The sequence below is a fragment of the Simochromis diagramma genome, unplaced genomic scaffold, assembly GCF_900408965.1.
Source record: "Simochromis diagramma unplaced genomic scaffold, fSimDia1.1 OVJJ01000216.1, whole genome shotgun sequence".
Lineage (NCBI taxonomy): Eukaryota > Metazoa > Chordata > Actinopteri > Cichliformes > Cichlidae > Simochromis > Simochromis diagramma.
This window is the reverse complement of record NW_024386883.1, coordinates 8854506-8879700: the sequence shown is the minus strand read 5'-3', so window position 1 is coordinate 8879700 and position 25195 is coordinate 8854506. Positions and strand designations below refer to the sequence as shown.

Below are 25195 nucleotides of genomic sequence, written 5' to 3'. Positions count from 1 at the left end.
GCCTGTTCAGCTACAGCATCATGTTGACCTTTGAATCAAACAGACTAGCAGCAGATTCTGCTTTTGACATCTAAGAACAGGAAACTCAGTCTACAGTCCACAGAGGCTCACCAAAATGAAACAAGGGGACTGGAAATCGATTTTTTGGTCTGATAACATTCAGACAGTGTTGTGTGGCAGGTGTTTTGTTGCCAGACTTTGGAACGCTTGTGGGGTGGCTCTAGCTCAAGAGACACGCAGACATTCTTATATTTTGCTTTGTTCTTATGTCATTGTATTTTGCACACCTCTGTTGCTTGTGAAGCTTGCACACAAGAATTTCACTCACATGTGCTGTACCAGTGTACCTGCACATGTGATGTGACAATACAAGTGATTTGATTTGAAGTGGTAAATGGACCGATTCTGCTTTTCTACTCCCAGAACATTCAAAGTGCTTAATCCAACATGCCTCATTCACCCATTCACACCTGCACTTTCTTCTATGCTTAAATGCTTTCTATCTACCAATCACACACATTAATGCTCCAATGGATGCAGGTTAGTATTTTGCATAAGCATATTTGCCATGCAGATCAAAGCAGCCAGGACTCAAACCACCAATCCTCTGATCAGCAGATGAGTAGATGATCTGTGGTATCTCTTGCGCTAGAGCCACCCCACAAGCGTTAAAAAGTCTGGCAACAAAACACCTGCCACACAACACCGTCTCAATGTTATCAGAACAAAAAAAAAAAAATCGATTTCCAGTCTCCTTGTTTCATTTTGGTGAGCCTCTGTGGACTGTAGCCTGAGTTTCCTGTTCTTAGATGTCAAAAGCAGAATCTGCTGCTAGTCTGTTTGATTCAAAGGTCAACATGATGCTGTAGCTGAACAGGTGTACCTAACAAAATGGCTGGTAGTTGTATATACACAAGAGTGGTTTCTCTTAGGAATATGCTTACCATATTTTTTCAGACCGCCAATCTCTCAGTCAGAACATGCTATATCATGTTTAGGTAGAAACTAGTGAACTAACGTCCTGCTAATTTCCTACTCCATTAAATGTAATAAATTCTGTTTTCATGGATGCCTGGATGTTAAACTTAATTGTTACACCTGGTGAAGCAGCAACACTCATCATTTTATTAAAGATGAAAACATTTAGACAGTTTTTAACTCTCAGTGATGCTGCAGTATTTGTCTGACTTTGGGACCTAAAGCGGACGGAGTTTTGGACCCAGATTATTCCATGAGGCTTCTGACTACAGTAGCCGTAATGCTCCAACAATCCATCAAGTGGTGCGGCTTCGTAGCTTGCCAAAGTTGTACTGAAACATTTTTTGACAGATTTTTAAGCGCCTTGTACCACATAAAATTGGTTTGAGGTCAGTAAGCACACTACATATGATTTTTGAGAAAACTTGAAGGATTTTAAGTGTGCCTTATAGTCTGAAAAATACGGTACATGAATCTAAGGTACACAGTTGTGGCTGTGAGTACAACCAGCTACTCCTAAACCTTCTATGTAGGAGGAGCTACCAATCAGAAGACAGCTGGCTTACAGGGAGTGTAGCATTGAACCAATCATGCAAAGTAATTATAACAGAAGTCAAGATACTGAACTGAAAATATTGACAAGTATGTCCCCTTTTCAGACAATAGGGACTGAAGGACTGAATAATACGAGACAGCTTGTCAGAAGTAAGGCGTCATCAAAATTTAATATAAAAATAAAACAGGATCAAAATGTCTGTTAAAGCTGACTGTCTTAACATAAAGTACAAAGCATTTCCATACAAATGCAGCTTGTGAGAAAAACGACTTCTTGTTCTGTAAACACTTGTTTCAATGTGGAGTGAAAGAACTACAACAAACATCCAAACATATCAAAATGTGAACTGAACTTGTTTTAAATAAAATATAAATATGCAGTTTACAATAATGTGCAGTTGCTGCCTTAACTGTTGTAAAGTTTAATGCCAGCGACGGATGCATTTTTACTTATGCAGCTTAAAAATAACTCAACCAAAAACGTCCCTGTGAAAGCACTGAATGTAGTTGCTATTAAATAACAAATAAACTGCATAAAAGAGAAAACTATACCAGAAAATAAATATCCAGTACTTTAACTGTATCAAACTGTGACTATGAAAAACATTTGAAGACGTTACCACATGTCAGATAGTTCACGGATCACGAAGCTATTCAGGCATTTTTGTTTTTAGATTCCCATGAAGTTTCTCCGGCGAATGCAGTTTGCAAGGTTTTCCAGCAAAAACGGTATTGGCTTTTCGGTTGTTGCATGAGGCACGTTAATTAGTTCTTCTGTGCAGTTCACCTAAAAGATAAGAAAACACCTGGGTTCAGTATGATCTCGCTCACTGTATTGCAAATGCAATTAGTACATAATCCTTACATATTTGTAACATAGATGGGACATTTTCATTTGGCAAAAAGATATCTTACATTTGCTTCTTTAAAAAACACGTCCAGGTTTCTCACAATCTTCTTATCCTCCGTTCTGTCATGCTTTTTCAGGATGTCATGCACTCTGCAGAAAAACTTATTCTGTATGCAACAGGAGCGAGAACATATTCACTTCAGACGTGTTTAAAATGAATGACATTTAAAAATGTAATCCAATAAAACTGAATGCTCTACAGGGAACACAGTTTCAAAGAGATGGAAAAGGATTCTCTCACCCCACATCCAGATTTGACCAAGTGTGTCACATCCTCAACATAGAACTTCTTCCAGATTAAATAGAAAAAATATTTGTCAACATTTAAAATTTTAACACACTTTCAAGTTTTTTAACAAGTCAAGGCACCAAAAACGTTATAAAATGTTCAAGCTGAGAGTCAAAAAAACCACTCGTGCTTATGAGATGAGCCCTTACCTCATACATAGTTTTATTGTATTGGTCAGCCAAGTCAATGATATGGTCTAGGTTGAGACTCCGGACGGGATTTGCAGCACATGGACTCATCAGCGCAGCAGACACTAGCACAAGCATCATCATCATCATCATCTCCATACTTGTACTTAGAGTGAAAACCTTTAGAAGATGCGTCCTCAAAAAAAGCCCTTGAAGTGGTTGTTTGGCTGTAGTCAGATTCAAGTTTGTTCTGAAGTCTTGGCAGATAACAGATTACTTATACTTGCTTTGCCCACGCCTTATCACATTTGCCAATTGCAAGAAAAAAAAAATGTACGAATTGTGTGACAAAATTCTTGATTAAGTTGTGGTTAACGAGCAACTTTGAGATAAAGGCGCTGTGTTTCTCTGAAATAAATCTACAGCAATTAAATAATCTTACCTTTGATTTGTGGTGTGATAATAGGTCAATAACTTTGGTTTCCACTGAATGTTCTATAATTTTATTCTCAGGTAATGACAAATGTACACCAGCTAAGATTTTCAAGTTGAATATTCCATTCATCACAATCTGATATGTGACTTATGTGTTCTTTAGGGGCTTTTTTTTTTTTTTTTAGCTATATATGAATTTCAATGTGTAATTTCTCCCTATTTTTTTAAGCAAAGAATGTGCTGTTGCTGAAAATGCCATCTGATGGCTGCTGGTCACTAGTCAGACTATGAATAACAGCAGTATTTCAATAAATATGTAGAAAAGTTTCGACAGTTTTTAGCAGTTTTATTTTTCCCCCCAAAAAAACAAAACAAAACCAAAACAGCTCTTTTCCTCATGCTGGATTCCAGCACAACAAGCAAATTCTTCATGGATTAGAATCAAGCTTTTTGTCCTTAAATATTTCTGATGTTAACAGAAGCCTATTGCTTTTGTTTTGGCACTTCTTCCAACAGTTTCTTAAGGATAATTACGGTTATAACAGTTATAATACATTTATATAAGGTTATTGACGACTGACTTCAAAAACAAACACTATCAACCAAACATGCCTTTGCATATCAGTTAAATTATAGTCAGTTATTAAACAAATGATTTGCGAATGAGTTTTCTTCATGCCTCCTGAAAAGCAAACCTGAACGTGGTCTTTGCCCAAATAAAATCAAAGAAAAGAGATAAAGCATTAGTTTACATTTCCAAAGCAGCTTTTCGAATCACTTCAGTGCTCAGTGAAGATAGGATGAGAGGGAATTGATGCTGCACTTTGTGATTTCAGAGTTCTGATCCTGGTTCTTACGGATACGATAGAAATGTTCAATGTAGCTGGATCGCCCGAGCAGCTCCACAAAGTCCTCGTCGTGAGTGATGATCAGCAGCTGGAAGTTGCGCTGGCGAGAGCGACTCTTAATGATTCTGAAGAAAACAGCAGGAGATAAAGAGTTACATCCCACTGCAAGGAAGACAGTGGCTGCCAAGGTATACAACTAGAAGTCTGTGTTTAATGTTTTGACAGGTCGGATGCTGGTTTCTCTGTCCGATACATTACACGGTCTGCTCCAGTAAAGCCAAAATAGTTCAACTTTTACAGAGGAATGGGCAAATGACAACCTTTACATCCTGTAACACTTCACTGGGCACTGTGTAGGGACACAGTATGAGGCTTGAAGGATAGCCCCAATCTACATTAAAACAGAGGAGTCTGTTTTTTACTACTGCAATAATTAAACAGTTCTTTTTAATTCAGTATCACCAGCTGTGTACTTCTTTTTATTTCCTGGTTTGAAGCCCATCTACTCCTCAGTATCTATAGCAACATATCTACATCAAAGGGGCCTTTTTGGTACAAAGTTAACTTGGATTTAATGACAGCTTTTAAGCCCAAGTGAGGTTCCAGATGTGATGAGGCGGCTTATAAATGGGACCGAGCACATTAGACATTCCCTAAGTGTGTACTTTGACACTTTGCTACTTAAACTATTTAAAGGATTTGGTTTTGGGGCTAAAGAGACAGCTGTCAGTTAATGTTAGGAGCTGTTGCATCCTATTAATGAGGGTTTTCACAAGTATAGCAGTAAGAATACTGAATCCGTATATACGCACTCTACAAGGGCATGTGCCAGTGACTCGATGTTCTCTCGGTCCAGGTTGGTTGTGGGCTCATCCAGAGCTAGGATCCCACAGTTCAGACAGAACGTCTCTGCCAGAGCTAGACGGATTATCAGCGATGCCAGTACCTAGACACACACAATCATATTTTTAAAGAGGAAGACAACAAAATGGTCACATCATGTTTGATTCACTGAGAAGTTTGACCTTTTTACTGCATGTCACATGCAGGTTTCATGCGATGTAACCACAAAACCGAAAAAAAATCATTTTTTTACCTTTTGGCCAGCGCTGCAGCGTCCTCTCATATCCAGAGCTGTGTCTCCTTTCACCATAACTACTCTGTAGTTGTAAACCCTCCGCCTCACTCCAGCAGATGAATTCTCATCCACATCAGATCTGATCTCCACATACTCAATATCTGGAGAGAGAAGAGAATAGATAAATGACAGTAAGGGGGAAAAACAGTATTTCTGAAAATGCCACAAAATAATAATAGCGCTCTCTTGTTAATGTGAGACACACCTTGACCCCTGTAGGTGCTGCGCCATAGGTCTCGTATGATCTTATTGATTTCATCCATCTTCATACTGTGGAATTTCATGATGGTTCTGTGGAAAACAAATAAAATTAAAAATTAATATACTGCTCAAAAAATTAAAGGAAAGGATCACAATGGGGAAAGAAATATTATACTGGATATATCTACTGATATGGACGTTATGGGAGTAGTTAGTATTGGCACCACATGCCTGCCTGACAATGTCAGGGCTCCTAATGAGATGACAGATGATGTCCTGGGGGACAGATGATGACCAGATCTGGACCAGGGCATCGCTGAGCTCCTGGACAGTATGAGGTGCAACCTGGTGGGGTTGGAAACACAATGTCCCAGATGTGTTTTTCTGATTTAGGTCAGACGAGTGTGGAGGCCAGTCAGTGGCATCAATTGTTTCACTCTCCAGGAACTCCCTACATACTCTGGCTACATGAGGGCAGGCATTGTTGTGTACAAGGAGCAAACGAGGACCCATTGCACCAGCGTAGCGTCTGACAATGGGTCCAAAGATTTCATCCCGGTGCCTCATGACAGTCAGGCGGCCGTTGCCTAGCCTGTAGAGGTCAGTGCATCCCTCCATGGATATGGCTCCACAGATCATCACTGATCCACCACTAAACTGAACAGTGTGACAGGGACCATAATGTTCTCCATGGCTTCTCCAGACCTTTTCACTTTATCAAATGTGTTTAGGGTGAACCAGCTCTCATTTTGAAAAGCACAGGGTGTCAGTGGTCGATCTACCAGTTCTGATATTCTGTGCCAAATGCCATTCACACCTAACAGTGCCCGGCAGTGAGCACACTAGAGTAGGCCCACTAAAGGATGCCGGGCCCTCAAGCCACCCTGATTGTTTGTTCAGAGGCACTCACACAAGTGGCCTGCCAGAGTTCATTTTGTAGGATTCTGGCAGTGCTCATCTGGTTCCTCTTTGCACAAAAGTAGCAGATTATGATCCTACTGATGTGTTAAGAACCTCTAACAGCCCTGTCCAGCTGTCCTGGAGTAATTACCCGTCTCCTGGAATTACCTTCATGCTTTAGATATTGTCCTGGAAGACACAGGAAATCTTCTTGCAATGGCAACTACTGATGTGCCATCCTGGAGGAGTTGGACTACCTGTGCAATGTCTGTAGGGTTCGGGTCAATATCCCAAAGTTTATTTGGCTTGATGCTATACTCTGATTAAAAAGTGTTCTTTTAATTTTTGAGCAATATATAAAGGATAAACCTAATTAAAGATAGATATGTTTATCTACCAAAAAGCCACTTCTACTAGACATTGCTGCATGGGACATCTAAGTTTATTGAAGCGCTATTTCCCTATTCGCAATCAGGTAAAAAGGTTATAACAGAACCATGATAGTGATTACTAAATATTAAATTCTAAAATAAAAACTTCAAGAACATATTAACAGGTCACATCCTACCATTATGTGTGAAGTAGTTATTAAGCAATCCCCGTGTCTGCACATCTCCAGATATTTATCATTTATTCGACAGTGGATAAATGCGGAAAAAAACCCAACGTTTGCACAAAATTGAAACATTCAAAAAATAAGCATCTGATCAACTGATTACAAAAAATGAAAAACAACAGCAACGTTTTTTTTTTATCTTTCAATAAATGTATCTATAATATTGACAGGATATGAAATCATACATAAGATACGAGCTCAGCTGGATTTTTTTTCACTTTCCGGAATACCAAGAAACTTTTGGTCTATAATCTAACAAACTGATTAGAAACATGAAATGTGGTTTGCAAAAAAAAAAACCTAGCGATAACAGTACAACTAACGGTATGTCTTCTGTAGACCATATATAGTGAATAAACCATAAAGTAAAAATAGAGATAGTAGGGCAAGTATCCGCCTGTCCAACCTATTACATCTTCTTTACAGAACTTCTCATGCAACAACAGGAAGGTGTGACTAATGACTTCCATTATGTGAGGGTGGTGTAATATTTGTCCCTTTAAAAAGTAATCCCATTTTGAGTTTTATTATCTTGTAATATAATAATACAGCATTTCTTTATATGAAAATACTGCATTAGCATTAGGTAACATTTAGTCTCAAGATGTCTACTAATATCCTAGAATATAACAGAAGTAAGGCAGGGCACTGTCTATCATCCACTGACTTTAGTAGGCTGACTTAATCACACTAGGTTTCAAAAGTTCAGGATGTTTAGTGCAGAATTCAGTATTTTCTTGATGAACTTTGCTATAGAAATACTAAAACTGTTGTATTGTGATGATCTTCCAGTTCAGAAAAAAATCCCAAAAAGGTTGATTCTGTTCACCTAGATTGCCAGGCCTCTGGAGAACATAAGAGGCCTGGCAATAAGACATGTCGAGGAGGTAATTTAGCCATTTGAATCAGCTGTGTTGGTTCGAGAACACATCTAAAACCTGCAGGACACCGGCGCTTGAGTGACGAAACATTTCAGTGGGAGAAATGTTTCGTCATTCATCCAAGTGACATCATCAGTATCAGTTCTCCCACCTATAATGCTACGTCTAAGACGAACAGAATCAACCTTTTGGGATTTACTTACCTGGATGATTGAGCATGCATCAAGACTTTTACAACAAAATGTTATTAAGTATTCTTTGTAGAACCTATTGCACATATAGGAGAAACATGAAGAAAAGGCTTTACATTACGCCACTGTCAGTGTGCCCCAGGGCGGCTGTGGCTACAATGTCGCTTGCCATCACCGGTCTCTGAATGTGTGTGTGAATGGGCGGATGACTGAACGTGTAAAGCGCTTTGGGGTCCTTAGGGACTAAGTAAAGCGCTATACAAATACAGGCCATTTACCATTACATTGCTTCAATACAGGCATGTTTTCAGGGTTGGCAGCAGAGCATAAACTGGACAGACAACCAACTTTGACCAGGGGGGCATTCAACTCAAGTCATACTGCTAAAAACCCTTGCTATGCATATTTACAACAATATACACACAGTAAGTTCATAGAAGACTGTAGCCATTATTCTATGAATTTCTATGTATAAAAAGTGCCAAAATATCTGTCTTGGATTGCAGGAGAAAAAGAGGAGAGACATTTTCTCCAAGTCCAGAAGTGGACCAATCAATTCCCTGCACACTATGATAATGCAGTGATAGTGACTGTGAGCCCACAATATCCTCAACACATTCAATTAGTTTTGCAATTTTGAAGTAGGACCATGATTTAAAACTCGCTGCATAAGCTGAAGAACGACCTCATTTTAATTTGAGATACGTGAGGGGTACTTCCCAAAATCTGACGTGCATAGACTTGTCTGTTTAATGCCCGTCTCAATCAGGCTGAGTACCATGAGTTCTGCACACGCACTAAATTACTGTTGTGTATCATATAGACGCAGCAGAAGAGGTAATTGTTGTCACTCAGATCTCCTGAGACTTTGCTTTGGTAATGTAAAATGACATTCTGCACTCTCATTGGTAATCACTTCAAAAAGGGTTAAAGATCATTAGTGGTTACTTCACCCCTTTTCACTGGAAGTTGCTGACTCTCATTATACGGTAGCTGCAAGTCATTTCCTTTGTTGACGAATGTTTACATTCACAAATCTACAGAGCCCGCTCTACATCTGTGACCCAGTAAACCTGGTATCTCTTAGAGATGCCCTCGCTTTCCCAGATGTGTTTAAATACTGCTTGCAATGTATTCAAAACTGACGATCTAAGTTGAAAAGTATGAAGCGAGATTAGTCTGAAGGAATCAGATTTCCTTCTTATACAATGACTCACGCTCCTGTACCGACATTTACAAATTTAAATTATACTTGGATAACTTTTCGCTTTTAATGATTGCTAAAAGTTAGAGTGTGAGGCTTGAACTTTCATGGACTTCTGAAGAAGGGCATGAAAGAAAATGTTTAAGAACCGCTGAGCCAACACATATAGACTGTTATTTTGACCAGAATACAATGAAAGCTATGCTGACTCTTCGATAATTAGCAAACACAAACTCTTTAACTTTGACTTTCAACTACCTTCATTTTATTGAAAGTCACATTATCAGTGACTTCTAGCTTTTGCTCAGTTCTGCACAGACAATTTTTGCACACTGATTCATTTTTTTGCGTCCAAATCAAAACATCTTACCATAGAAACCATTTTCTCTGTATTCAAACAGAAACTGTGACCTGGATGTAATGTCTGATGGAAGGCTCTATGCCTTGCTTGCAATCTTGATAACACTGCAGGCTGTCATGCCTTTTCTAACCCACACTTATGGGTAAATGATGCTTCTGCTCTCTTCAGATACCGTACTCAGATGGTATCAGTGATGGTGAGCTCACACATCCTTACCAAGGCCTTTTATCCTTATTAAGTGTCTCTTAGAGTATCCTGATCTCCAAGAATAAACAGTTTGCAAACATGAATATATTTTTAATAGAAAGAAAGGATAATTAAAAAAAAAAAGCCTGATACATTGACAAATAAACGTAACCTTCAGGTGCTTTTGATTTGCTATAATACAGTTGCATTTAAATAGAAAACCCAGACATATCTGTACAACATTTGGCAAGGGCCTCACTGTGTACAATGTCATGCTTTGCTACCTTGCTGATAAATTTTCAATTATTTGCACATTTCAATCATGAAAATCAGCACTGCAAATGCTGAAGCCACATAAAAATGATGGCATTGATAGTTATGCGGTGATACAAAATAGGAAGTGAACTCTCTGCTCTATGAGATGTTTTTTTTTTTCTTCTGTGCTTGGAAGGCTTGCATGTCGAGCAGGATATTTTTCACCACAATAGCAAATTTAGGTTAATCTAATAAGTAAGTTTAAGTAAGTAAGTCTAAGTCTTTTTTTTAGGTCATTTAAAACCTGTTGGAAAAAAACGTCATCATTAGATAAAACTTCTTTTGAACCTTCAAAGTAAATGGATTAGCAGATAATACTAGTGATTCATCTACTATCCATTAACTGGTTAGTATGCAGCACTAAAACAGACATGTACAATCTTTGTTTTTTGCATTAATTCTTGATAAGATCTTACTTCGCCATTACTCAAGTCACAGGTATTTAACTGTGCTTAACACAAAAATAATACACATGTTAAATATTTTGTGCACTCTGAGAAAAATAAGTCAACTCTTGTATCTCAATAGTATTCCTACTAGACTCTGGCTGGGCCACTCTGAAAGATGGATTCTGCTGTCTTTCCTTTGATGTTTACATTCACTGTCCTGCTGCATTACCCGGCTTGAGATAGTAAACCTAACATTATGTTTTAGGATTTTAGGCGGTCATTTCAAAAAGCATAAATAGTGGTGAGTGCTCTTTGGAAGCAAATCAAAATCAGTTCTATTAATCCAGAAAAAAACCCTGCCCTGGTAGTGGTACAAAGCTATACAGTTAACAACTCTGTTGTGACCTGCCACATTTATTCCGGTACAGCTTTAACTCTTGCTGTGGGGGGTTGATCTAATCGTTTTTATACTGTAACAGTTTCTGTGGGGGGTTGTTTTTGAGTTTTATAGTCATGTTTGCTGGAAAGTCTTTACACAATGACGTATGAGGAAAAAATGGAAGCATAACTCGGCATTAAGTCGAGATGCTTTTCAAAACACTCGGAAAAAACAGGCTCTGCAATTATTTAGCATTTGTTCCTGAAAAGTTATTCAAACGATTAACTATGGATTTAAATTCTGTTTTGTTTTGTTTTTTTTTTATCAATCTTACAATCCATTAGGATACAGTAAACTGGAAAGGTGAGAAAGTAAGTAACTGTATTGTGAAAGTTCACAATATGCCAGGTCTGGGGTATCAGATACAATTTGTTATGGGAGCTTACTTAAGGTTAGCCATGTAAATGAAGATAACATAGAATAACACATAACTGAAGATAACACAGAAAGATAATATATCATCTTAGCACCCTAACGTAAACTACCTATATCTGTAATAATCTATGGGCCTACAATTAAAAGTCAAAAGCCTGTATTGGCTTCTATTTATGAAAGGCTTTAGCGACCTGAACTCTAAACAAGTGCTCGCATCTGCACTCTGCACACGCAAACATGCTTTCAAACTGCTGACTGCACCGAATAGTTGAACTCTTTCCACACAACAAAGTGTACTGTTTCATACCTAACTCTAAGTTAGACAAAGTTTGTTGCCATGAAATGTAGTGGGGGATGAGTATGTGCAAGCAGAACATATAGGTCAAGAGCCAGATAATTCCGAAAATTTAACTTTTGCAAATGTTGCATTATGTAAATCAGGCTACTAATTAGTCTGCAAATTGTAATTATAGGTGTAATTTAGCATTATTAGGCAGGTCAATATATATTTTTTTCTAAAGATAAAAAGCATGCAGTAGCAAAGTGTCAGAACTAAAAACCAATGACCTTTAAAATAAAATGTGCAAATGATTCATAGCTGTAGTTTATGAATGAGGTCACATAGAGTCTTGAAAAAAGTTTTCCCAAGATAAATTAACAGCATTATAAAGGCAACTATAAAAAAAGACGAAGAAGTTGAGCAGCAAAACTAGCTTTTTTAATATATTAATTTAAAACTAATCTGCTTTTTGGAATCCATAGAATCTGTTTAGTTACTCGAGAGCCTGGTACTTCACATGAAAGACATGACTCATTTTCAAATTATTTTATTTATAGAATGACTAAAGGCCACCTACTTCATGCAAGACTGTGAAGTCACTGCAGTGGTGGCTGAGTAATCTTTTTTTTTTCCTTCACTGAGGCGTCAACAAGACCACCACAGGAGGCAATACGTTCAGTCAACGTCAAAAAACAGAGGTTATCTGGACAAGCTGATGTGATGTAACACATCAAGTGGAAAACTGCCCTGTGATCTAGTTGAAATTCTTGGAAGCACCATCCTCTGGGGTAAAGCGAGCCCTGCTTGTTATTAATAGGCTGTACAATTAGACATTTTGCTTCCCACAATTAAATGAACATGATCAAATAATATTTCAAATGTGTGCTATGCCAACAAAGCGCAAAGCAAAAGCACTCAAGCGCTCTTCAAATCACCGCTTGATGGCGTGCCAATCACAGCTGTTTGCTGGCCTGCGAGACATGATGCTTCCTGAATGCACTTGACTGAAGTGATATACTACAGATAACAGACCCGCATATCTGCACATCTATTGAGCCCACAAAGACGCACTGAAATCACCAACACAAGTGCATTCCATTTGGCATGCTGTCCACTAAGCAAAAGAAGTACCTTCAGACCTCACAGAAATGATCAACCCCATGGACAAAAAATAATGTGATTATTTTTCCAAAGTCCCAATAGCTGTCATGTATGCAAAACAAGGCAGATGAAAAAGAGAAGGATCTCTCAGTTGTAGCTTTGCTACAAGTTTTATTCACATCCATCATAAAGCAAACTTTAAAGCTTGCTTCTAGGAAAGGCAAACAAAATAAACACCTTATTTGACTGCAAAGATTAATTAACAGGAATGCAACACAATGTAAAAGTGTAAGCAATGCCCTGTTGATTTAATTTAGTTAGAATTCTTTTAAAACATTTTTCTTCCAAAAATTTTGATGAATTTAGGTTAATAAGGAATACTTAGATAAAGATTTTTCCAAAACAGTAAAAAAAAAGATAAAGTTAATAAAAACGTCACTATGCAATACCAGTTAAACTGTATCAGATTTCAGCCTGCACTCGGCCACCAACTCAAAGTACTGGAAGACACTGACATCACTTCCCACCCTGTCAATGCTGCTGACGTTCCAGCTATGAAGCTAAAAACTCTGCGGTAGTTCTGGTGACCTAAATTCAAAGAGCCTCATCAGGAAGACAAGCACAAGATGTGTCATTACAGTAAAACTACAAAAGCTTTTTAAGACAGAAGACGTGCATAAAACTTAGCAATATTTCTTCATGTAGGCAGGAAAGTGGTAATATTTACACATGTATACATTTTTTGAGCTGTGTAAAAATATAAATCAGAATAGTATATATAAATTTGTGATTACATCAACTAGGGTTGGTAAGATTGACTTTGCACGCCCTTAGATGAAATCGTGACATGTTTTAATTTAATCTGGATGACCTGCTCTACATTTGCTATGTCAGATACCAACTTATACTACCAGTCAAAAGTTTGGACACATGTCATTTTATCTTTTTTTTTTTTTCTTATTTTCATGACTATTTACATTGTAGATTCTCACTGAAGGCATCAAAACTACGAATGAACACATAGAATTATGAAGTAAACAAAAAGTGTGAAAACATGCTCAATATTTTAGATTCTTCAAAACAGCCACCCTTTGATTGCTGCTCTGCACACTCTTGGGATTCTCTCCATGACTTTCATGAGGTAGTCACCTGAAATGGTTTTCCAACAGTCTTTAAGGAGTTCCTAGACATGCTGAGCACTTGTTGACCCTTTTGCCTTCACTCTGCACTCCATCTCATCCCAAACCATCTGAATTTGCCACAGGTGACTGTGGAATGTTGCAGGATGCTTTTGTAGCCATGCTGATTCAGTGTGCCTTCAATTTTGAACAAATTCCCAACAGTGTCACCAGCAAAGCACCCCCAACCATCACACCTCCATGCTTCACGGTAGGAACCATGCACGTAGTGACCATCCGTTCCCCTTTTCTGAGTTGCACAAAGACATCGGGGGTGGAACAAAAAGATCTCAAATGTGGACTCATCAGACCAAAGCACAGATTTCCACTGGTCTAATGTCCATTCCTTGTTTTTCTTGGTCCAAGCAAATCTCTTTTGCTTGTTGCTTTTCCTTAGTAGTGGTTTATTAGCAGCTATTTGACTATAAAGGCCGGATTTGCGCAGTCTCCTCTGCACATTTGATGTTTAGAGGAGACTGCTACTAGGACTCTATTTATCCTCAGCAGCAGAGGTAACTCTTGGTCTTCCTTTCCTGGGCTGGTCCTCGTGTGAACTAGTTTTGTCGTAGCATTTGATGGTTTTTGTGACTACACTTGGGGACACATTCAAAGTTTTAGCAATTCCCTGGACTGACTGTCCTTCAGTTTTTAAAAGTAATGATGGGCAGTCTTTTTACTTAGCTGATTGGTTCTTGCCATAATACGAAATCTAACATGCCTTGACACATGCTCAATCATCCAGATAAGTAAATGTCAAAAGGTTGCTTCTGTTTGTCTGGATGGAATGTTTTCATTCGGAGAAACATTCCATCACTCATCCAAGTGACTTATTTAGTCTCAGCTGACTGCAGGTTTCCCCAACCTTATAAACAGTACATGTATACAATGACTGAAACTGAATGGACAAATGGCTGTGAGGTCAGTTCCTTGATCATTAGTTTGCAAATTGTCAAGACCACTGATCAACAACCACAATGACAAAACATTTCTCCCACTGTAAATGCTACATCCAGATGAAAATAATCAACCTTTTGGGATGAATTCTAACAATTGTCAAATAGGGCTATTAGTTGTGTACCAACCTGACTTCTGCACAACACAACTGATGCTCCCAACCCCATTAAGAAGGCAAGAAATTCCAATAATGAACCCTGACAAGGCTCACCTGTGAAGTGAAACCATTTCAGGTGACTACATCATGAAGCTCACTGACAGAAGGCCAAGGCTGTCAACAAACCAAGGAGTGGCTACTTTGAGGAATCTAAAAAATAAAACCTATTTAGAGCTTCTTTTTTTTTTTTGCTACACGACTCCATATCTTGCTTCATATATTTAGTGTCTTCAGTATGTATCTACAATGTAGAAAGTAATTAACTTACAGAAAATCCATTAAATGAGAAAGTGTGTCCAAACTTTTGACTGGTCATGTATGTTACTAGGTCACATTGAGGTTTCCCCCCCCCCTTCTTTCATTTAAACCATCTTGTGACATAAAAAAAATTAATAGACGTGGAAAGTTGGTTTGCACTTTCTAACCAGCAGCCATGAATCCAACATTTTATAAAATGAAATTTTTAGTGTAGATGTTAAGTGTGACTGAAGAAGAACACATCTCAGCAGATATTAATAAAACTATACTTTGATGTGGAAATGAACCTCTCTCTAAGCGAAGTTTGAAATTGAAGCAAGTGAATTTTTTCCCTCAGATATGCATAGACATCCAATTAAGGCCTAACTAGTTAATGATGTTCTGACACAAGACCTACTAGTACTGTACAAACTGCAACAATGCAAACAGTACATCAACTCAGAAAGAAAGGTTCCATGTAATGTCTGAAGTTTACAACACCCTGCTTAACTCAACTTTTACAGCCCTGTAGTCCTACCAGAGCCCTGATATCTACAAACCAACAGCTCTTGGACATTCCTAGAGAGAGGCTAATAAGCAGAGGTGATAGGGCCTGTTTATCTGTGAAACAATCTGCTTTCTCACATTAAAGCTGCCCAATCTCTCAGTCATTTTGAAAACTGCTGTAAAAACCTATTTATTTTTACTTGCTTTATCCTGGCTTTTTATTGTGCAAACACAGACACATTTACTTCTATAATTTTTTTTTATTTAATGATTTTTGTTTTTTTTTTTAAACTGAGGTTTGTATATTTATAATTGAGGTTTATGGTTTTTATTGCGTATATCTGTTTATATTTATTGTAGACTCACTCATAGATATGTACTATGTATATTTTGTGTAGTATGTATAGCACTTCTTGATCTCTGATGAAGACTCACAAGTCTCACATTAACAAGTTACTGTTCTAATACAAGGGAACGTGTCAAAAAACTCTGAACTCCTGACACACATTTCACTATGCATTTCATGTTATTTATCTGTGGTTTTACCCTGAAACTAATCAATCTCATCTGTTTCAGTATGTGTCACCATACACTTCCATTTTCCCAAGCTGAGTAAATAGCTGACTAAACTGCTTAGCCATGTTTCTGCAAGTGACACCCTCTTATACGTGAGGGAAAAGCACAAAAATCTGCACAAGATAGAACTGCGATAATTTGCATCAGTTGACACTGTCATTTCCTGTTGACATTGCAAAGTATCACAAAATATGGTAGAAATCTTTCTTTATTCAACAAAGCTGTCAAATGAAAACTATTTACAGAATTTTAAAAGAAGACCATAAATCAGATGTTATGTATGGAGAACTATTTTTTGTTAATAACCACAAGCTGTATATATGCATATGTTAGGACAAAACTTACTGATCAAGAGCCTTGTAGTAGAGATCCAGGTCCTTGATGACCAGTTCTGTGGTCCTCATTGTAATCATCTTGTTTCTGTAGCGCTCATCAGCTTTGTCATACTGATCCTCTCGCAGCTCTTTCCTGTAAGCAATATTTTCAAATTGCACTTTTAGTTTAATGATAAATCGTTGAATAATAGAAAATGACATGGTTTTCTGTTACTGTTTCTCAACACTACCCAGGGCTTTGATAACTTCATTTTTTAACTTAAACCATTTTTAGTACACTAGGACACATCAGTACTACAGTATTAGTGCATTAGATGTCAGTCGTCTAACGCAGCGGTCCCCAACCCCTGGTCATTTAGTACCGGGCCGCGAGAGTTGAGGCGCAGATGTGAAATTTGTGGTTTTCAGGGTTTTTATCGTTAACTCTGTTTCCCTGGGTCTTTTCCCGTGTGTTATGAATAAATTTTCTTTTTTTGGTACCGGTCACACAGAAAAAATAAATAACTTCCTCGTGCACGATCACCTGTCTTTGCCTTTAAAAGAGTTCGAGTGCTACTTCCTAATCACAAAAGACCCACGAACTGACACGGAATGGATCTGCGACCCATTTGTCAATAAACCGGGTGAATCCAGCATGTCTGTGCAAGAAGAAGATCAACTGTTGGAGATCACAACAGGCCTTAAAAGTATGTTCGAGACATCAACTTTGCCGGTATTCTGGATAAAAGTTGTGGCAGAATACCCCAAGATTGCCACAACAGCACTAAAAACTATGTTTCCATTTCCAACATCATATCTGTGTGAAGCGGGGTTTTCTGCAGTTACAGCTACCAAAACAAAATCGCAGAGCAGACTAAGCATAAGCAACACACTTCAGGTGTCACTGTCCCCCATTACGCCCAGGTGGGATCGTCTCGTTGCAGAGAAACAGGGCTCTCGTTGATTTAGCATTATGGCGAATTAGATATTTTCAAGTACTTTATATTTGTTTTGTAGTTGTGTGTCTTATTTTGAAAGAAATATTTAACTGTTACCATAGCGACCAGAGAGCATTAAGGTTACTCTAAATGTTGTTGGTGCATTTCACACACTCAGACAATGTTTGCCAACATCAAGTGTAAAATGAAAAATTCGTATGCAAGATTTTGTTCAATCAAATATACACTGAGACAATAAAAGATGATCTTAACTTACCTCTTATTTTATGTTTGCATATTTATGTGCCTTATGATTTACCTACACATGTCAAATTACATGCTTGAAAAGTTGATTTTGTAAGCTGGACTAATTCACATAGCTTAACATCCCATTGCCTTTGAGTACATTTTTACAATTATTTCATGTTTGATACAGCCCTTAAATACAGCAAAATATTAGTCCAGTTATGCTCCACCACATTCATGTCATTATAGTCAAATGCCAGATCCTTCCCAGTAGGGCTGGGCCATATTATACCGTTAAAGGTAATACCGCTGTAATGTTAGGCAATGACAAGAAAATGAAAATTCACGATAGAATGTGGATAAAACGCGCATGCGGAGTGCCTTTGTATTCATACACACATACGGAGAATGAGAAAGGCTAAAACAGATTGTTGAATGAAACAGATGAACCAGAATTGGTTTGTAAAAATGGTGCAACTTCAGTGGCGTGGAACTGGTTTGGTTTTTGTCCATCAGATAGCTCCAAAGCACATTTTTTTGTAGAACATGCAAGCGGGCCGTCGTTATTACCATATTTTTCGGACTATAAGGCACTCTTAAAAGCCTTTAATTTTCTCAAAAATTGACAGTGCACCTTATAATCCGACGTTACAATTGTGGAAAATGACATGTTGCAGGCTCAGAAATGGTAAAAATGGGTTGGTGGCTAAGAACCTCTGGGGTCCTAAGATGTACCTGTGTGCCTTGGTTACTGAACACCTGATCATAGAGGAGAAACTCTTGGACAAACAGACAGAGGTGTATCATAATAGGATGACTTCACACACTCGGCTGTACACTCTATGGTACACATAAGTATTGGTATTAATATTCTGACAGGGATCTGAACAATAAATGAAATGAATGAATAAATGAAAGCAAATAAAGTTCTAATTCACAGCAGTCTAATCCAGAATATATACAGATATAGCAGAGGTGTTATTGCTGCGAAAAACATCAACAATAATGGTTAATCATGCTGTGTTTTTATTATATGATAACATTTATTTCTACTGAATTAGCTCAACATCTGTCGGGAAGGAAGATCTATTGGAGATTCACTTCTTGTCATCCTCATTTGTTTTACACAGAACCTGAATGGACAGCTGCTTTTGGGATATCATGTTTTTCCACAATTTTCCAATCAGTTTTCTTATTTGTATTATTTCCTCATTTTCTGCATGACCATATGTGTATAGAGTAAGGTCTGTATGTGTAAGTGCCGCATATCTGCATGTTTCACCTATAATGCAGTATCTCCTCCTCAAAGCCATTCTGTCGGCCCAATGCAATACTGCGGTTTCTTTTCAAATCCTCCAGCTTGCGCTCTGCTTCACGCCGTTCTCTGGAAAACCACAGAAAGAGATGAAGGGAAGGAATTTAAAATACTACAAACAGCTCTGTAACATTTACAAGTGTCAAGTGTGGCATTTCTGATGTGACGGAGCCTGAAACTATTTTAATTGCTTGGTTGCTTCACCAATCATGTGGAAAATTGATAATGGGTGTGGTGCTCTTACTTGCGTAGCTGCATGACTTGCATGTTGCCCATGTCCTTCATAAGAGCCTCACGTTTACCCACAACTTCTTTCAACTCCTCAACACGTTTTCTCAATGTCAGGTTGTCCTGTAACCAGCGCTCCTGGACCTAAGATTCATTAAGAAGGTTTAAACTTTTAAAAAGTGCTTGCCATACTCATGTAGCTAGAGTTAGGCGAATCTAAAATAAAGTTTCTTAACTTCGTTTTAAAGTTACGAAACATGAAACAGTGTTTGCTCTGTTGTCCTGTACCTTTTGAGTGTCTATGTCCTGACGGATGTTTCCCATTTCCTTATTAATTTTCTCCTTATGCTTCTCAGCTTCATGGAGCTGAGTGTTAGTTTCATGGAGCTCAGACTCTTTTTGCTGCAATGATAGGGTCCGTGAAAGGGTTAAACACATTCAGAAATAATAAAATCAACACATTTACAGTCAAGCTTCTACAGCTAATCTCACAAGAAACAATGCTAAAGTGTTAAAATGAAAAAGTTGGTGTTTCAAAGTTATATAAAATATATGCGTACCTTTTACTCCGAGGCTACAATTCAATATATGTCACAGAATAAATCACTGGGGGTGGGCGTTGTGATGCATCTTACAACAGTGCCAAACATGTTACCTCTTTGTATTCATCTTTGCCCTCATCGACATATTTAGTGATGTCTTTTTCCAAAGTGGTGATCGCCTTTAATTTCTCTTTAATGGAGCTGATCTGTCAGAAACACAGTCAGAATTCAGACTTAGATGAACAGATATTCACAGTTTATTTGTGGCAGAACAAAGGTCTTACAAAAACATAATGCTCTGTCATTATCTATTAATATGTGTGTGTGTGTGTGTGTGTGTGTGTGTGTGTGTGTGTGTGTGTGTGTGTGTGTGTGTGTGTATACAATACAAAAAACTATGACATGACATGCACAGCAAATTAAATGGAAAAAAAACTTTAAATGAAAACTGATAACAAGTAATTGCTCCGTAAATGTAAAGTTCTGTGCTGTTTTTTCATTATAGAGAAAGCACGTTCCAAAAGACACAAAAGTGAGACTGTGCCCACCTTCTCCTGCCCTTCTTCCTGCTTCTGCCTCTTGCGCTCCAGCAACTCTTGTTTCTCCTGCTGTAGCTTCTCCAGAGCGGCAGACAGAGGGGACAGCTGTTCCTTTGCCTCCTGGTAAACCACAAAGTGGAACAAGAAAAAAAAAACCCACACACAAAAAAGGGACAACATAGAAAATTTATAGAATTTTTTTTAAACCATGCAACTAAAAATAAACAATGTTCACCAAACATCTGGTAGCCATATATAATGAATATATAAGACTTGATTGTATGATTATGGTACATTTCTGTTATTTTGTATTATGAATATGAGAATAAAGTGTGAAACATTTTAATCTTCATGTGAATATAAAATATGTAAGCACAACAAAAAAAGAAAAAAAAAAAATACCCTGATGTCTCTGGTCAAGGATTGGATCTCAGTGGTGAACTCGGCACACTGCTCCTCCAGCTGCTGCTGTTTCTGCATGTCACTGCTCAGCTGGAGCTTTTCTGCTCGTGTCTCATTCACTGCACTTCTAAGCATCTGTATCTGTTCCTGCTGGTCCTGGATCAGCTTACGTTTCAACTCCATCTTGCTGGAAGCTGAAAATATACAAAGAGGTAAAGAGAAAGAAAAAACAACTAGCAACTAGAGACACATCAACAAACCAGCCAGGGACTCATATCACACGATTTCCAGCATCTTTGGTCACTGATGACCGGCAGGGTCAATGCATACCATTTTATTCATGAACAACATGCATACAGCGGTGCAAGCGAACAGTTATATGAGAGTAAATTGCAGGTGGAACAAAAATGTTTTTAACAATAAATCCAATCAGACACTTAGATCATCGTCAACAGGTTGAACGTGGACATCTTAAAGAAGCTAACAAATGGCTAGCAGCCTCGGTATGAGCAAAGAATCAAAGCAGTAAAACTGTTTAAGCTGTTTCAGTGAGAAAAGTAATCTAGTGTTTGAGCGAAATCAATAAAACAGCCCTTCTCGAATAACTGCTTCTATATCTTCATACCCCCCTCCCAGTCACACTCCTTATGTAGGTCCTCAGAGCATGATAATTGAGCCAAATTCTTAAATTAAAAAAAAGAAAGAAATACAAGATTTTGAGTGCCAAAGTTAGAAAATTAAGAATGTAAGAGACACAATTTCCCCGTGAATGGATGTGCTTGCTTTGTGTCATCTTACTGGTGTCTAACTTGTGCTGAATTTCTTGTTTCTCCTGACTGACTTGTTGTGTGGTTCTGGTCAGGTCTACTCCTTGGAGTTTTGCTGCATGCTGAGCGATTTTCCTCTCCACGTCCTTAAGGTCCATCTGAAAAGCAAAAGAAAATCCAAAAAAGGACATTGCTTAAATGGAACTCTAATAACAACATCAATCAACAAGAATAATTTATAGCCAATTAAATATCAGGAAAATAAAGAAGAGAATGAAGAAAGGTGAGAAAACGAAGGCCCACAAAGGTTTAAGCTGGGTAAAGAGAGATCAGGAAAGATATAAGTGCAAGTCCAGAACGACAGGCAGGAGGTTAATACCAGATATCTGTCCATGAGAGAAATGTCCTGCAAGCAGGCCTTGGCAGTTTCTTCCTCAGACATCAGCGTGCCAAGCAGAGTCTCCTGCTCCTCCACGTCACCCTTCAACCTCTCAATTTCTCTATTCACAGTCTGTAGACGGTTTTTCAACTCCGGTAGCTCCTTTTCCTGAAGCTGTACAATGGACTGTCTGAGAGACATGACAATGAAAAGTAAACATACTTTGAAAGTGTGACACTTATTAAAAACCTGTATGTACAACAATGTCTCCTTTTGACACCTTGTTATTAAAGTCTACAAGCATATTTGGAGGCACATTTTCAAATATCTGTCACAAAACTATGAAAGAAGAGTTTTGGAGTCATGTCGTACGTACACTCGAGTTATTATAATATACAACTGCAGAACACAACAGAATTATTATTCAACACTATTAATAATTAAAAGATGTCAATCTCAACCCCAAAAAACCAAACCAAGCCAAACCAAAATAAACCTTAAGGGCATTTGAGCGGATGGTGGGGGTGCGGGAAAAAAAAACAAACAAACTCTTAAACCCCCACAGTTCTCATGATTCATCTTGTGAAAAACCACCTTTTCATCAGTCTCTGTCATAGAAATGGCTGTTAATATACTAATTTATAAACCAATAGTCAACCTTTTGTTATCTGACAAAGTTGAATTCATGTAAAAAGAAAAACGCTTTAAAAAGGTGTACTACATCCCACAAAAAGGTAAGTGTTCTCAGACTAACAATTCTGATAAGGTTGCTAACCTCATTTCACTTGAATAAAGGCAGCCTTTGAGAGACTGTGTAATCGCTGGGTAGATTTTTCAGATAACGTTCCTGAATGGCTCAAATCACGTATGACTGACAGGAAATTCTTCATCTTTGGCGGAGATTGAGTATCACTCTGTGATGTTCTACACGGCAGTTGTCATTGAAGTTGACAGTAGTTACATTTCTCACATTACTGTACATGTTGCTATTTACCACCCTTATCAGACAGCATAACATTTGTTACCATGACAATGACAGAACTTTGCTACTACAGTTTTTGACTTTTATGTCCCAAACTGTGGAATAGCCCACCTGAAAACATTAGGAAAACAAACCACTGATAACTTTGTGAAACTCTTGAAAGCAAACTGTTGTGTCTATAATGTCTGTTTTCTGAAGGAGAGGAGAGGAGAGAGATAACACACATATAATATAAGATATCCTGTCCCACGACACACAGTGGCCATACTATATGTGCTGAAAGGGGACACCTCTTAAACTAGTGTTTCTACTTAACTAACTTAAGTGGAAACACTCATCAGAGTTAACTAATTTAACTTTATCTAGTGTTTCCACTGTAAAGCTGCACCTACTAATGAGTTTAGCTACATTTAGCTGAGCATTTAATCATCTTATTGCTTCCAAGTTAAAGAGACCTAATAAAAACAAACATCCCTTTTGAGAGACACTTGGCCTACTTCAATGTCCTGAATTTGAACCACAGGCAGCCAAGACATTTGGTGCATTGCAGGGTCACTGAAGACAGGCTGTGCCTCATATGATAATACAATCAAAAGAAAAAGTAATGGCATATCAGATGACTCAGAGGCTCGACTCAGACTCTGGTTGTAGAGATCACAGCTATACAAGGTGAATTAATTAAGTATGCACACATAAAATCAGCTCACATGAACTCATTGGATACATTGTCACACGGCCCTGTAGCAGAATATTCACACCCTTTGAAAGATGGCAGCTGAGAAAAGTTTTTCCATCTCAATTAATAAAAAGAAGCAAACCTAATATACAGGCAGCCACAAGGTGGGGCTGAAAACCCTCGAAAAATTTAAGTAGGTGACTATTTACATAAGAATATTTGTAAATATGACACTGAAATGTTTTTGTTTTTTGTATACATGTTTCTCTGACTATCATCACACTCACTATAAAAGTTAACATGAAAGGTTGTCCTGACAACAACAAAAAAGTGTCTGTTGGCTTACTAAACTATGTTCATCTCAGAGATTTAACACACACTGTGTGTGTGTGTGTGTGTGTGTGTGTGTGTGTGTGTGTGTGTGTGTGTGTGTGTGTGTGTCCAGAATTTAGAACTATGACACTCTAGCTCCATCTACTGGAAAGGAAAGAGAACAAGAGACTGTCGACAGGCTAATTTATTTCCTTGTTAGGAAGAAAAATGGTAACTCTGTAAATTTTGGAAAAATCAATTAAAGATATTTACTTTTATGGTCATTTATTTATTTAAAAAAATCAAACTCAGTATAGGAACCTTATGCTACACAGTCCTATAGACTGGTGTTTATCAGTCTATATGCAGTGCTGCTTAAATGCCTGTTGCTTATTACAACTGGGTGACTACAGAAAAGACATCAGGGATTTGTTCTTTGCACTGTTTTATGGTAGAGTTTTAAATTACTATGATGCTAAACAACAACAGTTCTGGTCTTCTATTTTTTATTACTCTTTATTTTTTCAATTTTTTTCTAGTTCTAATATTGTTGAGGGTATCACCTGACATTTGTTTTTTCATTTGTTTTTACTCGAGTTCAGAAGCAGAAAAAAAACACTCAAACTCAGATCAGAGACCCCTCTGGTTCAGTACCTCACAGGTTTGAGAGCCATCATCTCATCTTTCTTCCTCTCCTTCCTCTTCAGGTCCTGCTCTGTATTTTTCAGTTTGTCCGGCACCAGGCGTAACTTCGACTGCATGTCGTTGATAACCTCCTGCAGATCAGACTCAGAGGGGAACTGCCGCTGGCACACTGGGCAGCAGGGCTCCCTGTCCTCTGTCAGCTGACTGATGAATTGGGTGTACACTGCTGTGGCTCCAGCTAGCATGGCTATACCAGGACAGGTGCAGAAAGAGAAAATTTATTAATCATTTGCCAATTATTACTAGAAAAGACACCAACCAACCACACTGTACATTAGGCTTTTAGTTAAAATGGGCATACACACTAAAGTCAAGTAATCACTTCCTTGGTTAACTTACTGCATACCCAGAGAATACATATATAGTTATATTCAATAGGAAATACTTTTCTTGATTGTGTGATGCTTTTGAATATGTCAACCAATTTTAACAAAGTTGATTCACTCGAGATTATAGCGCAGATGGAAAGATGTTGTTACATTAATTTATAATGTAGTCAAACGCACAGAAGATGCATTTAA

The 25195-nt window shown here is 38.0% G+C and overlaps 1 protein-coding gene and 1 long non-coding RNA gene across 3 annotated transcripts in view; both read right to left on the bottom strand.

Annotated features, from left to right (window-relative positions):
* Positions 1 to 3620: 3620 nt before the first annotated feature.
* rad50 (RAD50 homolog, double strand break repair protein) overlaps positions 3621 to 25195 on the bottom strand; it is a 30177-nt gene continuing 8602 nt past the window's right edge. For both annotated transcript variants that reach the window (XM_040032149.1, XM_040032150.1), the window contains exons 15-28: positions 24624 to 24861; positions 22000 to 22189; positions 21652 to 21778; positions 20854 to 21047; positions 20461 to 20571; positions 20026 to 20118; positions 19659 to 19772; positions 19387 to 19514; positions 19110 to 19211; positions 16675 to 16797; positions 5487 to 5572; positions 5240 to 5382; positions 4956 to 5089; positions 3621 to 4268 (exon numbers count right to left, since the gene is read on the bottom strand). In XM_040032149.1, coding sequence (XP_039888083.1) covers positions 4082 to 4268; positions 4956 to 5089; positions 5240 to 5382; positions 5487 to 5572; positions 16675 to 16797; positions 19110 to 19211; positions 19387 to 19514; positions 19659 to 19772; positions 20026 to 20118; positions 20461 to 20571; positions 20854 to 21047; positions 21652 to 21778; positions 22000 to 22189; positions 24624 to 24861 — 1970 coding nt within the window. In that variant the 3' untranslated portion in view covers positions 3621 to 4081. The remainder of the gene's footprint in view (positions 4269 to 4955; positions 5090 to 5239; positions 5383 to 5486; positions 5573 to 16674; positions 16798 to 19109; positions 19212 to 19386; positions 19515 to 19658; positions 19773 to 20025; positions 20119 to 20460; positions 20572 to 20853; positions 21048 to 21651; positions 21779 to 21999; positions 22190 to 24623; positions 24862 to 25195) is intronic.
* On the bottom strand, positions 10258 to 14799 carry LOC120733759. The gene is made up of 2 exons (XR_005695900.1): positions 13950 to 14799; positions 10258 to 13912 (listed from the first exon to the last, which is right to left on the bottom strand). It is a non-coding gene; the product is annotated as an uncharacterized LOC120733759 (long non-coding RNA).